The following is a 15,215-nucleotide window of genomic DNA, read 5'->3' on the forward strand; positions in this document are numbered from 1 at the left end:
TGGTTTGGACTGTTCTTTTCATGCTTTTTCATTCCGTCTTGATATTGTGTTGACTCGGGAACTGCTTGCTTCCTTTCTATTTACCGCTTGAAGATAACACTTTCGTGCCGATTGAACATTTCCTCGAAGGACCTCGACCCCTTCCGGAGTCGGGAACTTCATGCAAAGATGTGGCATTGAGATAATTCCTCCCACCATAGCAATGGCCGGTCGGCCCAGGATAGCATTGTGAATGCATTTCAAGTTCACTACCACGAACTCCATCAGGACTCGCATCACTCGAGGCGGGGTAACCAACTCCACGGGCAGTGTTATCTTCCCTTCGGGTAGAATCTTGTCACCCGTGAACTCTGATAGTGGCGTGCCGATCGACGTCAGCTTAATTGGATCGAGCTTCAGCTTCTGGAAGACTTCTAAATAAAGTACATTTACGCTGCTTCCAGTATCTATCATGACTCGCTGAACATCTATCCCCATGATGTCGACTGTAACAACGAGCGCTTCCGTGCTCTGATCCGCACCAACCGGGAGATCATCTGGCGTGAAAGTGATTGGTTCTACCTTTTGCCTTTTCATGCCTTCCGCTGACTCGATTGAATACATTGAATGTCGCTCGAGTCGGCACCGGGCGTCTTCCGGCCCACCAAAAATAACATAGATCACTTGCTTAGGAGTAGAGGCCGGGGGGTCCTCTGGTCCCTTGTCTTTCTTTCCCTGGTCCGACCGCTTAAAACCTTTTTTCCACGAGGACTTTTTGTTCTCTTATTTCTTTGTCGTAAACTCCGTCAACTTCCCGGATTGTAGCAAATCTTCAATGAGTTGTCTCAGGTATGTACATTCCTCCGTTTCATGTCCTTTGCATCGATGGTACGCACAATATTTACAATTGTCCCGATCGTCACGGAATGGGTCGGGAAATTCGATCATATTGCAAGACTGTGCATAGTGTAAGACATCGACCGCCGGGCGGTTTAAAGGAGTAAAATCTGCCAACCGTCCTCGGCCTTTTCCTTGAGATTCTCAATGTCTTCCATCCGGTCGGCCAGGCTGCTTCTTACTTGTTCCAGTTTCTTGCGATCGCTTAGCCGCGTTAGCTTCTCCAGCATTAGCGTAATCGGTTACGCGTCGGATGGCATCTTCATATGTGGTCGGGGGATGCAAAATGAAGTCTTGATACAAAGCTCCTGCTCGGAGGGAGGAGTGCAACATGTTGATCGCGGTAAGATCGTCTATGGGCTCGACCATTTCGATCGCAGCTTTCCACTTAACAAGAAAATCGGACAGGGACTCCCAATTTAATTGTTTGGCCTTTTCTAAATACATGAAGTGTTTCCGAAGGGTTTTGGATGTCACAAATTTCCTGACAAATTTTGTGGCCAAATAAGCAAAACAAGAGATCGAGCCTGGCTCCAACGCCTTAAACCACTCAGCCGCCCGACGGGTTAACGTGGAATAAAAGGCCCGGCACATGACGGCGTCAGTGACTCCCATCATGAGCATATTGCCATAATACGAATTGATATGCATCTCATGGTCGGTCCGTCCATCATAATCTTTACTACCCGGGACCTGGAGGTCCTGCGGGTAGGGCTGGTTCATGATCTCCTGAGTAAACGGCGTTTTAATTAAGAAACGGAGATGTAGCTGCGGATGGTCGAAAACTATGTTCCCTTTTCCATGTACGGAATTCAGCTCGGACCTGCTCTAAAAGACCTTTAGCCTCTTCTTTCAAGTTAGGTGAAGCGGTATGTCTAGGTTCTCGTCGTTTCTGCGAACGAGAAGAACCAACCTCCACCGAGTCCACATGGCGGCTCTCTACCGATGCCTCAGCCTAGGGTCGAGCCTCTTCCTGCTGATGGGGCCGGCGTTGCGTCGTAGGCCCAAGTCGTACGAAGGCGCTCGTACGTGGTCCGACATTATCTTCAACTGGGACGGATCTCTCAACACCTAGGCGTGATCGGGCAGGTCGTCTCTCGGACTGTGCTCGCCATAATTCTGGTTGAGGAACTTTCGGATGCATCTCCATAGGCACTTCGACTGGTTGTGGTACATACGGAGGGTGCGGGGATACGCCAGAAGCCGGCGGGAAGGGATATACTGGCGGGTAAAAGCGCTGCGGACTTTGCCAGTACTGAAACATGGGGTCGAAAATTCCCACATTATAAAAGGGTTTTTGGAACGGCAATTGCCCGGGCGCTCCCGGATACACAGGTCCCTGTTGAACAAAATTTATCTGGTCGGGGATCGGTGCTCTCCTCGGCACTTGATTGAGATCGAGTCGCGAATTGTAGGGTGAACGTGGATCCGAATAAGCGCTCTCTTCGGGTTCCAAATCTCCCATGAACGGATACATGCTTTCTAGGAAAAGTAACGGTGCGTCAAAGAGCTTTCCGTTCGGTTCTCCATAGACGGCGCCAAAATGATAGGGTAAATACGATGTTGTATATACGGTACAATGTATAATGCCAGATGACGGATACTCAGAGGTCGGGATTAAGGGGGACTGGGTCAGTAAATCTCTCTCTCCCTATCTCGAATCCTCCAAAATTCCCTTTACCCTCAATAAATGCAGGTATTTATAGGGACAAGACGGCTATACCCGAACCCCCGGCATGTTAAGCACGTGGTTTCCATGCAACTGAAGGCGTCATACCTGAGGAGAATCTCGTACACGCGTCAATCTGGACGAAGGAGAGCTTACACGTGGTGTAAGCTCTTACCGCGACACGTGTCCGCAGTCGGGGCAAAACGCGAGAAAATGGCCGAGTGACTCGGGCCCAATCGGTTCTTGATGCTGGTGCTTGGACAGGCTTATATTATGATTTTCTGTGTCTTATGTTGTGAAATTCTATGCTTATGAATACAAATTATGTACTGATATCTCAGTTTGGACTTACCTATACGTCCGTACTCCTGTTTTGTAATCGAGGCGGGATCAAACAGTTTGGACCATAGTCAAAGTCAGCGAGATAGCTCTTGCCCATATATAAAAGGCCTTTGCCCTTCATTGTTGGGGGTCTTTTTTTTTTTTTTTTTTTTTTTTTTCACTTGTATCTCTCTAAACACTCTCCAAAAACATTGAACAAGAGTTATTAAAAAACCTTCCTCAAGCCTAATTTCTAGAATCAGTCTAGATCTTCTCTCAGACAAATTTCATACATGTTCCACGTTCATACATATATTATACGTATACGTAGCTGAAATTAACGTTATCATGTATCTAAATAAGATTTGAAAAATAAGTAAATATATAACATGTGTATATGTCTTGTGTTGTAATTTTTTACGTTTTATGTTATAAAATTATGTACCTCATCATTTTGATTCATGACCTATAATGCTATGTAAACCCTGATTCATGATATAAATTTTTCATTTGACAAGTGTATACCCGTCTAAACATATTAAAGTTTATGTACCAAACCATTTATTATTTGGTATTCTTTAATTTAAATAAATTGTAGAAAAGTTCATCCATTCACATCTCATGACTCATCACTAATAATTAATAAATATGAAGAATTATAACAAAGTATACCGTTTTCTATAGCATTTGAAACAAATATTTCGCTTTCTTTATTATATTTAATATTGCTTGTTTTTTATTCTATTACAGTAGTTTTTTCTGGAGTTCTTTTTTAATAATGGGATAGACCAAAATTTGAGGCTGAATGGAATTATAATATACGGAGTATAAAAAAATATTGGCTCTGTTTGGTAAAAAATGAGCTTATAGACCAATTTTGAATTATTGACCACTATTAATTGTTTGATTTAGTTAAAATATCAATATAAGTGTTTGGTTAATTAATTTTTTGCAATTCTAAAATGCTAAAATTCAAAAAGCTACTCCAAACAACTTTTTCAATTAGCTTTTTCAGAAAAGAAATTATATCAAACAACTATCAGCTAACAGCTAATTTACCAAACACTTTTCTACAACAGCTAATGTTACGTTATCAACAACTTATACCCTCTGATCTAATTAACACAATCAGCTAACAGCTAACAACCATTTACCAAATAGGGCCATTATTGCATCATTGCATGTCTTCAATTCCTTATTTAGGCGTTCTTAATTTCTTATCAAGCGACCACCAGGAACCTACGGTTTCAGAGGTGTAAAATTGGAAATGTAAGGGGTCGTTTACTTCATTTCTCTGTTTTTCCATTTCCAGTTTTCCATTTCTCCATTTTTCCAGTTTTCTTTCTCCACTCTTCCAGTTTTCCATTTCTCCAATTTTATAATTTTCATTCCCTATTCCTCCAGTTTTTTATTTCTCTAATTTTCAAATTTCATTAAATAAAATCATCCCATATGGGCCATATAATTTTGTACATTTATACAACAAAGATAATAATAATAATAATAATAATAATAATAATAATAATAATAATAATAATAATAATAATAATAATAATAATAAAGAAGAAGAAGTTGGCTTTGAAAAGAGGGACGGGGGCGTTGGTACTAATAATAATAATATAATAATAATAATAAAAAGAAGAAGAAGAAGCTGACTTTGAAGAGGGGGGTGGCGTTGGTAATAATAATAATAATAATAATAATAATAATAATAATAATAATAATAATAATATGTACTAAAAAACAATAATATTTAATATTACATTTGTTAATATAAGTATTACATTTGCATATTGATCCGACCCGTCTCACAAATTAAGATATCTGAGACGGTCTCACACAAGTGTGTAATAATAATAATAATAATAATAATAATAATAATAATAATAATAATAATAATAATAATAATAATAAAAGAAATTAAAGAAGAGGCGCTCAACGCTGAAAAAGAAAACAAACAGCAACAAGAATCGAAACTGAGACCTCAGGGTCATGTGGTACTGTTCACCCGTTATTTCCATTTATCCATTTGGAGATGTTTGTTTTGGCTCTCTCCAAAATTGTTAAGAGATGTAGAGAATGGAAATGGAACATGAATTTGGAGAAGTAAATTTAGTAAACAAGTTTTCTATTTTCCATTCTTCCACTTCCCTAATTCTCTGTTTTTTTGAAAAATCCTCCATTTTTCCATTTTAGTAAACAGACTCTAAACCTTTTCTGCTCTTTTTTTTTATCATTAGCATCAAAGTGGTTTTTGAAGACACGGTTTAGTGTTTAAAGCAGATACACGTACGAGCTTGGAAATGTGGTCATTTTTTCACTTTTAGTGGAAGAGGCCGTTTTTTACGTGAGTGGTGATGAGTGCATGAGGTTTTTTTTTTTTTATTTTTTTTTTTAAAGGAACATGAGGTATTTTTTTTAGACAGTATAAATAACTAAGCACTCAATGCTTGAATAAGTTATTCATTACAAAAGGTAAAATTCTCTCGTCTATATGGCTACCACAGAATAATAGAGAGATAAATCGTGGTGATTCAATGCTTGATCCTGTATTCTTACTCACAATTTACCACCCACGAACTAACTGAGTGCGAGTACGGACTATATGTTCTAGTCTATAATAATGGGTGAACGTGTTATGAAAAACTAGAGCAACGTCGAAGAACAGCTAGGAATTTTAACGCAGATTTTGTACGAAAGGTGGAGAAAAGGATTAGGTGTCGTGTCTCTGTAACACTATCTTAAAAGTATTTTTTTTCCAGTGATGATGCAGTCAAAGATTTTCGGGCACGCTTTCGACAACGCAGACTAACCAAGCTCAGCTTACACCAACTAAAGTGCAAACGAGCCTTATTATAATGCTCAGACTGAGGAAGTATGAGAAGCAGAAGAAAGGAAACTCGGTATATTTGCAATGCATTTTGGGCAAGGAAAGAACGACTATAATCTTGAATACACCCACGACCATGCGACGAATAAAATGCTGTCTCGCCACACCTCACACACGTGCGAACCAAGCCGAGCGGGTAGGCGTGACGGTGGCGCAAGTGTGGTTATCCTTCCTTCCTTTCATGTCCATAAGGCTTCAAAGGACTTGTAAAGATTGTTTATTACAAAGGGGGAAAAGGCGAGTTGTGAAACCAATATGGGACAATATGCATCCCAAAAGGGCCTTCTTTTTGAATGATTTTCCTATAATCCCTCACACATGCATTTGAAGAGAAGGTTGGAATGACCAATGTCTAATACACAAGAGTTGATCTTAATGTCAGTGATTGATGAGATCTTGAACTGACACGTATTGACATTGGGTAATTTTCTTCCCGAGAGTGATATGTATCTTGAACTTATTGGTTAAATAATTTTTGAACTCTGATGCACGCATCAACTCTAACAGTTGCAGGTTCGTCAAAAGTCAAACTCTTTGATTTTTCATGAATCTCTATCAAGTCTATCTCAATATAGACTTTCAACTCCATCAAGTCTATCTCAATATAGACTTTAACAGTCTATCTCAATATAGACTTTAACTCTGTCAAATCTATCTCAAAGGATGTAGAGTAAGTAATTGCCATTTATTTTTTATTTTCACAAATTTGGTGCAAGTCCTTTCATGATCACTAGTGTTAACCGCCGCATTTCCCTTGATATTTCAAAGATGGATTTAGTAGTGCAAGTCTTTTCATGATCACTAGTGTTAACCGCATCTCCTTTGATATTTCAAAGATGGATTTGGTGCAAGTCTTTTCATGATCACTAGTGTTAACCGCATCTCCCTTGATATTTCAAAGATGGTCTTTTGGATTTTTCAAATTTGATTTGCACCCATTGTGCCTGAAAAAGAGCCTTTATTGTGTATTTTTCTTGTAGTGTTATTTTGGAATTTGATTTGCACCTATTTTGCCTGAGAAAGAGCCTCTATGTTTCACCATTCAAACTTCTTTAAAAAGAAATTTGTATTTATATTAGTGCAAACCCACTTCCGATATGATTCTAATGTGGGACAAAAGTGAACCCCACTAATATGTGTACTACGAAATAACACTTAAAAATGTCATTTTGTGCTATTTTTTCGAACAAACTTTTCACAAATACATTTCAGCGAAAAATGTAACACCAATTGAGGGCGAAGGCTAAAAATTTAAATGAGCCAAAATAATTCTAATAACAATTTTTTTTTTTTTTAAAGTTCTCAAATGAAGCCAAATCAGGCTTAATTTGTTTTGTTTAGGACCCGCCAAAAGGGTTGGTAGAATCCCCAACTGAAACGGCCAAGGCAGATAAACCCTTTTAACAAACTTGATAGCAATTCCGATCCGACGACTAATAACTTATGTTTTCACTAGCGAAACTAATGTGCCTACATTTACGACACTTCATAATACTTTTGATCTAAAATATGTATCAGAATTCAGACAATATAATGTGCCTAATTGTCATTAATTAGTTAGTTAGTAACACTTAAAGCGACAGACCAAATGAGTTTAAAAAAACACTTAGATAGGTCATCAACGCCAAGCACTTTGTGTTTAGATGGCACCCGGGCTGGACTCACATATGGGAGGTTATGAGTTTGAGGCTCAGTAAAGACATTATTGGCTCTCTCGAGTCAGTAACATTCAAAAAAAAAAAAAAAAAAAAATAGGTCACCAACTTTGCCTATAAATATAATGCAACACACTTTGCATTTCATCATCCAAATAAAATTTGTCCCACCAACTCAATGGAGTCTTTGAATACAATCCCATTCTTAAGCTCTCAAGTAAGATTAATTCCATGCCATTCTTTCTTCTACTTTTCATTTCTAGCTATTTCTATTATATATATCCATTTGTTTTTTTTTTTTTTTTTTTTATCTAAAACAACTTTAAAATATTATATTGTATAATGCTTTACGTCATTGAATTGGTGCTACAGTTTGAAGTAGATAATATCTTTTTTTTCTTTCTTTCTTCATTTCTTCTCCGTCCTCTCTGCTATTAAAACTTTACTGATTCACTAACCATTTTCCTAAAAGTTCTATCAAATGCTAACATATAATGAGATACCATTAAGCTAATTCAAGAGGTGGCTCCCATTGAATTAGTGTATGGTAACACACCACATATATATAAGTATTTGGCAAAATTTTTAGCCAATTAAGTTGTATTTGTGTAAATATTTGTGTATATGCAATTGAGAACCTGGAGTGTGGTTGAGTGAAAGGAACTCATCCATCCTTAACCAAATGTCAAGAATTTATTAATCATTATATTGGCTTTATATACGAAGCAGTCTTAAATCTCCAGGCCAGCGGGATTAGTTACTGTACTCCACGGTGGAAACCATGGATGCACTCATAAAAAAAAGTGTATATGTATGCAATTAGCGAATTGAACATCATATATGGTTAATGAAATGTCATTACTCGTAACAATAAACAAATTGGGTAAAAATGCCCATAAGTGGGAGTTTTTCAAATTTTCAAAATATGGACAAAAATTAAATATGCATTTTATATTATCTTTCCTATTGGAGTGAGAACATTTGATTCTCCCTAAGCTAGTTAATAATAATAATAATAATCCTGATTGGTGTTGCAGAAATTGAAGACACTTTGGTTGGTGGCCGTGGTTGTAGGAGTGATAGGAGTAGCTGAGGGTAGGAATGGAAGAAATTGGTATGAGTCCCTATATAGTGGGAGGGAGTACTCAGCTATAAGTAACAACAGGGCACACAGTGCATCCATAAAAGATTTTGGAGGGGTAGGGGATGGGAAGACACTAAACACAAAGGCATTTCGGGAAGCAATGAATAATCTGAGCAAGTATAGTGCACATGGTGGAGCTAAGCTCATTGTCCCTGCTGGGAAATGGTTGACTGGAAGCTTCAATCTCACAAGTCACTTCACTCTCTTTCTTCACAAAGATGCAGTCCTCCTGGCTTCTCAGGACATAAACACCTGGCCGCTGATTCCGCCCTTGCCATCTTATGGTCAGGGAAGAGACACTTCTGGTGGAAGATGCATCAGTCTCATTTTTGGATCAAACCTTGTAGATGTTGTTATTACAGGCAAGTTTTCATACTCATGTAAATCCCGCCTTGTGATCCTAGCATGCAAAGAATCACAAAGTAGTAAACCAGTCTAGGTTGCTCATAGCTGACCTGCCGGCTCAAACTAATGAGGCCAATAACCCAATACTGATATCTGAGCAGTCATTATCTGTGTACTGAGTTAACTCCGCCTTGTGACCCTAATAGTCAAAAGATCACAAAGAGGTAAATCAGCTAATTAGGAAGTCTAGATTGCTCAGCTCATAGCTCAAAGGCCAGCTCAAACTAATGAGGCCAATAAGCCATTACTTATATCTGAGCAGTCATTACCTGTGTGCTGAGTAAACTCCACCTTGTGACCCTAACAGTCAAAAGATCACAAAGAGGTAAATCAGCTTAGGTAGTCTAGGTTGCTCATAGCTGACCGGCCGAATCAAACTAATGAGGCCAATAAGCCAATACTTATATCTGAGCAATCATTACCTAAAGATGTGTACTGGGTAAACTCCGGCTTGTGACCCTAGCAGTCAAAAGACCACAAGGAGGTAAATCAGCTTAGGTTGTTCATAGTTGACCGGCTCAAACCAATAAAGTTAATACATGCTCTCGTTGAGAGTTGCACTTTTAACCTTGTGATTACCAAATCAATAGTCAGACTAACTTAGTTGAGGTTGCCTCCGGTTGCTCTCTATTTGATTGTAGAATAACTTAATGGATGGGTACTTTCAATTTTTGCATGCTGTTTATATTCAGGTAACAATGGCACCATTGATGGTCAAGGTGCACTTTGGTGGCAGCAATTTCGCAGTAAAAAGTTAAAGTACACAAGGCCTTACCTGATTGAGATCATGCATTCTGATCAAATTCAGATCTCCAATTTAACCCTTCTCAATTCACCAAGTTGGAATGTCCATCCTGTATACAGCAGGTAAATTTTTTTTTTTTTAATCTTCCTATCCCCTGCATTGGCCTTCAGTAAATAATAGTTATGTATTATGTTTTTTATACTTCAGTAATATCATCATACAAGGCCTCACAATCTTAGCTCCAGTCAAGTCAGCAAATACTGATGGAATCAACCCAGGTTTGTTCCTAACTTCTTATTTAATTAATTAAATTAAATGATCCAATTATAGTGACTAGTCACCAATTAATGGACTTGTCCTTTTATCGGTCTCGATCCAACAATTTTCCCTCCAGCACTTATCACCAACTGATGAACTCAAACTCGTGACTTGACTCTGATACCACTTGTTAGATCAAACGCTTACCACTATAGCTCAAAACGAAGACGCAATTTTATTTTATCTCCAGAAATTCCCTAACTACCAATTATTGAACTTGAGTCTTCACCCGCCCCGTCCAACAATCCCCTAACCACCACCAATTGATAGATTTGGCCATTTATCGTACGGTAGCGTAACAAAATATCCCCAGCTCTTTCGTTTTGAATATCAATTTTGCAATTATATATTGTTCAGATTCTTGCACAAACGTAAGACTGGAGGACAACTACATAGTGGCGGGAGATGATTGTGTGGCAGTTAAAAGCGGTTGGGATCAATACGGTATAAAGTACGGTAAACCCACCAAACAGTTGATCATCAAACGCCTCACCTGCATCTCTCCCTACAGCGCCGCAATAGCACTGGGAAGTGAAATGTCCGGTGGGATTGAAGACGTCAGGGCCTCCGACATCACCGCCGTCCACACGGAGTCAGGGGTGAGGATCAAGAGCGCCATCGGTCGCGGCGGCTACGTCAAGAATATATACGTCAAGGGACTAAGAGCGCACACCATGAAATGGGTGTTTCTGATGAGTGGGGATTACGGCGACCACCCCGACAACCATTTTGACCCGAAAGCGTTTCCGGTGGTGGCGGGGATCAACTTCCGGGATGTGGTGGCGGATAATGTGACGATGGCGGGTAAGATGGAGGGAATCTCCGGCCACCCCTACACCGGAGTCTGCATGGCTAACGTCACCATAGGGATGGCAAAGAACGGCAAGAAGCCGGCGTGGAATTGTTCTAATATTCAAGGAGTGGCCAGTGGGGTGGTTCCTCCGCCATGCAATTTGTTGCATAGTCAGGGCCCAGTGAAGCCTGGAATGTGCGATTTGCCTCCCAAAAAACTGGAAATTCACAACATGGAGGAGCTGGAGTTTCAGAATTAATGTTATAATGGACTCCACTACTGATAGATAAGATTTACTTCAATTCCAAATTAAAATGCCCTCTCAAGTATATAATAATATAATAAAAAGCTTTGCAATTACACGTCACTCTAGTATGCAGTGATAATTGAAGCATGTGTTCTATTTCAATTACTACCACTCACGTGTGCAGATCGATTACTTTTAGATTCGAATTTATACTTTTAGCATGATTCTGATATCAAATTAAAACATGTGCTCCATCTTAACTAAAAATCTAAGCCTAATAAGCTGATAGTTCATAGTTGGATACAATACACGCATATATATACCTTCATATGGTTTGCGGGCCTATTACACATCAATAGCATTTATCCGTCTAATGCACACTTTTTTTTGGGAAATAATCTAATGCACACTTTTGAGTAGTAGTTGCAAGTATTATTTATTTATTTGAAAAAATTAGTAAAAATTGATATTTTAAATGGTTATTTTGATGTATAATTTTGAGTGGGGTCCATTTTCGATTTTGGTTGGATAAAATTAGGTTTGAATTCTCCCCTTGAGCTGATGGATTTTGCCTATCAACTCGTTAGTTCTCGCGTGATGATTACACGGTAATTGCCCGGAGATTATATATATATATATAAGATTATAAAGTGTAGAGATGTTAAAAGAGAAGAATGACACAAGATGTAGAGCACAAACATGAGAACCCCATTTCATTAAGCCTTTACATGTATTTATACTAATCCATACAACCCTTCATATGCTTAACATAAACAATATATTAAGTAAAAGGAAAATGGAGAGTCTCAAGATTAATGGCCACTAATAAAATATTTATAACACTCCCCCTTGGCCATTAAATAACTATACTCATGCCTCGTTAAAAACCTTGCTAGAAAAATCCAGTGGGAAAAACCTAGACGAGGAAAAGAGTACACGAAGTATGTTGATCCATGTGTTGCACCGGTTGCCTCATTAAAAACCTTAGCCTAAGAAAATTCAGTGGGAAAAAAACTTAGCCAAGGAAAAGAGTACAACCATAAGCCTTCTGGGCATAGTCTTCAAGATTTCAAGGGTCTTCGGGACTATCCACTCAAGTGCACCAACATCGATTGCCTCATTAAAAACCTTAGCCTAAGAAAACCCTGTGGGAAAAAACTTAGCTAGGGGAAAAAGAGTACAACCATATGCTTTCAGAGTACAATCTTCAGGATTTCAAAAGTCCTCTAGATTGCCCATTCTAGCACAGCTAGGGGTTGTCGCTCCCCCTGAAGATAACAATCTTCTTAGCCAACTCATCCCAATTTTATAAACATATTACTCAAAAGTGGATGTAGGGAGAGACTTAGTGAACATATATATCTACAAGATTATTCACTAGGGCAAACTTTCTCAACAAGAATTTTACCACTCTTCTGGAGTTCATGTGTGTAGAAGGACTTAGGTGCATGCAATATGTTTTGTAAGGTTCCCCTTAACAAAACTATTACTTGTTCAGGCAACACAATCTTTATTCATCCTCATATGGGAAATTAGGGGGAAAACATAGCATAACCAGTTTGAGACTTGGCATTATAGTGATCAAATAAAAGAGCAGTGTCCAAGTAATCCATAAAAACCACATATTGATTTCACACATAAACGTCAAAATCTTTGTACCTCGAAAATGATGGAGGATATGTTAAACACCATTCCAATTTTCATTGTACGGGGAAGCACTAAATGTTGCTAGCAATTTCATCGCAAATTCAATATCAGGCCTGATGCGATTATGGAACTACTAATTCAATAATAGTGCTCCAATAACAATGAAGTAATGGACTTCCAGTCCCAAAATATCATCATTATCATCTTCGAGTCTAAATAGTCCTTTATCTACTTCAAGAGATTATTGGACAACCGTTTGTGTGATAAGTAAATAATATTTATCCATATAAAAAAACATCTTCAAGATATTTTTCAAGTAGGCTAACTGGTGTATAAAACTTCTTCAAGGAGAAGCTCGATCTTCAGGTCGAGACAATACTTGGATTTCCAAGTCTTTTATTTCAAAACTCCGTTTTTCGCCATGAGGTGATATCACCAAGCTCTCTAAATGTTTCAATGATAGTTAAGCCATCAATATCGACTGAGATGATAAATAAATAACTTCATTAGCAATTCGTTAACGAACACATAATGGTACATATTATTTGCCTATTCCTTCTTCGGGAGGAAAACACTCAGTCAATAATATTCAAGTCATACAAAGACTTTAGTTGTTTAGTGATACACACTGCCACTTTCACTTTCCTCATTTCAAAAGTGCTGAATCCATCATGGATTTACAAATAAATATTAGCGTCTTTATATATGAGAATTTTTCTCATGCATGCAGCTTGACTCTCGTATGCAATTGACTTGTTGCTAATTCAAAATTAATTTATTATTTGTTCCATAAATCCTATACCAATCACGGAAGGATTTCTATTATCAACGATCTTTGACTTATGCCATACATGATATGATTGATTTATATGTTATTAATTTGAAAGATAGAAGAAAATGATATCATATCAGTTTGCCCGAAGCAAACGAGGGAATGAATTGTTTCATATCAGTTTGCCCGAAGCAAATGAGGAAGTGAATTATATCATGTGAATTTGCACGAAGCAATTCCCAAACAAGTGAGTGAACTAATGTAAAGTTGAGGATAATGATTTTTGGGAGATCTTGAAGATCTATTTTATTTTACAAGCTTCTAACTTCCTTATGACTGTTGTGTACCCTTATAGTATCATTTGATATGTACGCCTTCATATCTAGTTATATATGTTAATCTTAGATAATTACATATATGTTTTGGGTACTTCATATGTTGCGATACATTTTTAAAGGCTTTAAAGACCCCTATTATTTTATAGTATGACATGAGCTATAGTGCGTCGCCTTGGGAAATTATATATTTTCTTGTTGGAGACATCAATTTTATATGCTATTGTGGTTATTGCAATCAAACCTACTGCATATCATAATTATTCCCCCCTAGAACCTAGTACGTGGTATAAAACTAGCATTTCCCATCTGCATTTTATTCACAGTGTGTAGTCTTTTTCCTATATTACCACCATAGCATACCTTTGTGGGCATGTATATGTTGATTATTAACCTCCGTCTGTTATTTAAATCCTTAGAGCCCATGATAAGGGATCAATATATAAATTAGGTACGCTAACTGCACACTTTATGAAGATCACTTCACGGCATTAGGGGGAGATAAGAGCTCAAATTTTATAGAATGCCTGGAAATTCTATGAATGATTGATCTTCAATATTTGAATCCACATACTAGGTAGACTGAACTTGAAGTTCAGAAGAAGTAAACTGAACTAGAAGTTCAGAAGATAATTAATCTGCTAATATATATATATATATATATATATATATATATATATATATATATATATATATATATATATATATATATATATTGATCGTAAAAAGAGTGACTAGGTCCTATATATCTTCCCCAACTTGGACCATATGTATCTACCAATGCTCCTTGATGCTAGAAGCGTGGTGACATGTTGGTACAATCCGCGGAAAGCTAAATCTAGTATAAAATTGTGTCACTCTTCAAATCGATTAAAGAAGTATGTCCTGAAGTCATTCGTCCAGAAGGCGAAAAAAAACCCAGTAAATTTATAGGTGCACCCAAAATCATAATACTGGGGATATGGAATGAACAGATAAAAATATCTTTTGGAAATGTCTAGAGTCTGGTTGAATAATAAATTGCCATTATTTTATATATATGTGAGAAATTTATGAAAAATATTATAGTTGTCGACAACAGAATTGCCTTTACAAATTGCTCTCGTTATATGAGAATCTGGATCCAGAGCTAGGCACCAGTTGTGCCTTGGTATTTTTTATGTATAAAGGAGCAATTAAGGCATATACAGCTCAGTTCGCTAAAATTGTATTCTCTTTATAACATGTACAACGTTTAATGTTAACCCTGAAGGTTACAAATGAGTGTTTGTACAAAAAGAGAAATACAAATAATCTGGTGGTATGATATAAAGCGAGACTGATAGCTTAAGGGTTTACGCAGAGACCCTAAATTTATTTTAATCAAATGTTCTCTCCCATAACAAATGGCATTACGTT

At 37.6% G+C, this 15,215-nt stretch overlaps 1 protein-coding gene across 1 annotated transcript; it reads left to right on the plus strand.

Moving 5' to 3' along the window:
• Positions 1–7,574: 7,574 nt before the first annotated feature.
• On the plus strand, positions 7,575–11,183 carry LOC109171603 (probable polygalacturonase). The gene is made up of 5 exons (XM_019320653.1): positions 7,575–7,628; positions 8,449–8,917; positions 9,653–9,827; positions 9,913–9,983; positions 10,381–11,183. Exons 1-5 carry the CDS (start codon positions 7,590–7,592, stop codon positions 11,073–11,075), a joined length of 1,449 nt encoding a protein of 482 aa, XP_019176198.1. The 5' UTR covers positions 7,575–7,589; the 3' UTR covers positions 11,076–11,183.
• The last annotated feature ends 4,032 nt before the right edge of the window (positions 11,184–15,215 follow it).

This window comes from Ipomoea nil, unplaced genomic scaffold, assembly GCF_001879475.1.
Source record: "Ipomoea nil cultivar Tokyo-kokei standard unplaced genomic scaffold, Asagao_1.1 scaffold0322, whole genome shotgun sequence".
Lineage (NCBI taxonomy): Eukaryota > Viridiplantae > Streptophyta > Magnoliopsida > Solanales > Convolvulaceae > Ipomoea > Ipomoea nil.

Coding starts and splice junctions, on each gene's coding strand:
- LOC109171603 (XM_019320653.1), top strand. CDS start 7,590: ATGGAGTCTTTGAATACAATCCCATTCTTAAGCTCTCAA. Junction 8,918..9,652: donor TGTAGATGTTGTTATTACAG/GCAAGTTTTCAT, acceptor GTTTATATTCAG/GTAACAATGGCACCATTGAT. Junction 9,828..9,912: donor GTCCATCCTGTATACAGCAG/GTAAATTTTTTT, acceptor TTTATACTTCAG/TAATATCATCATACAAGGCC.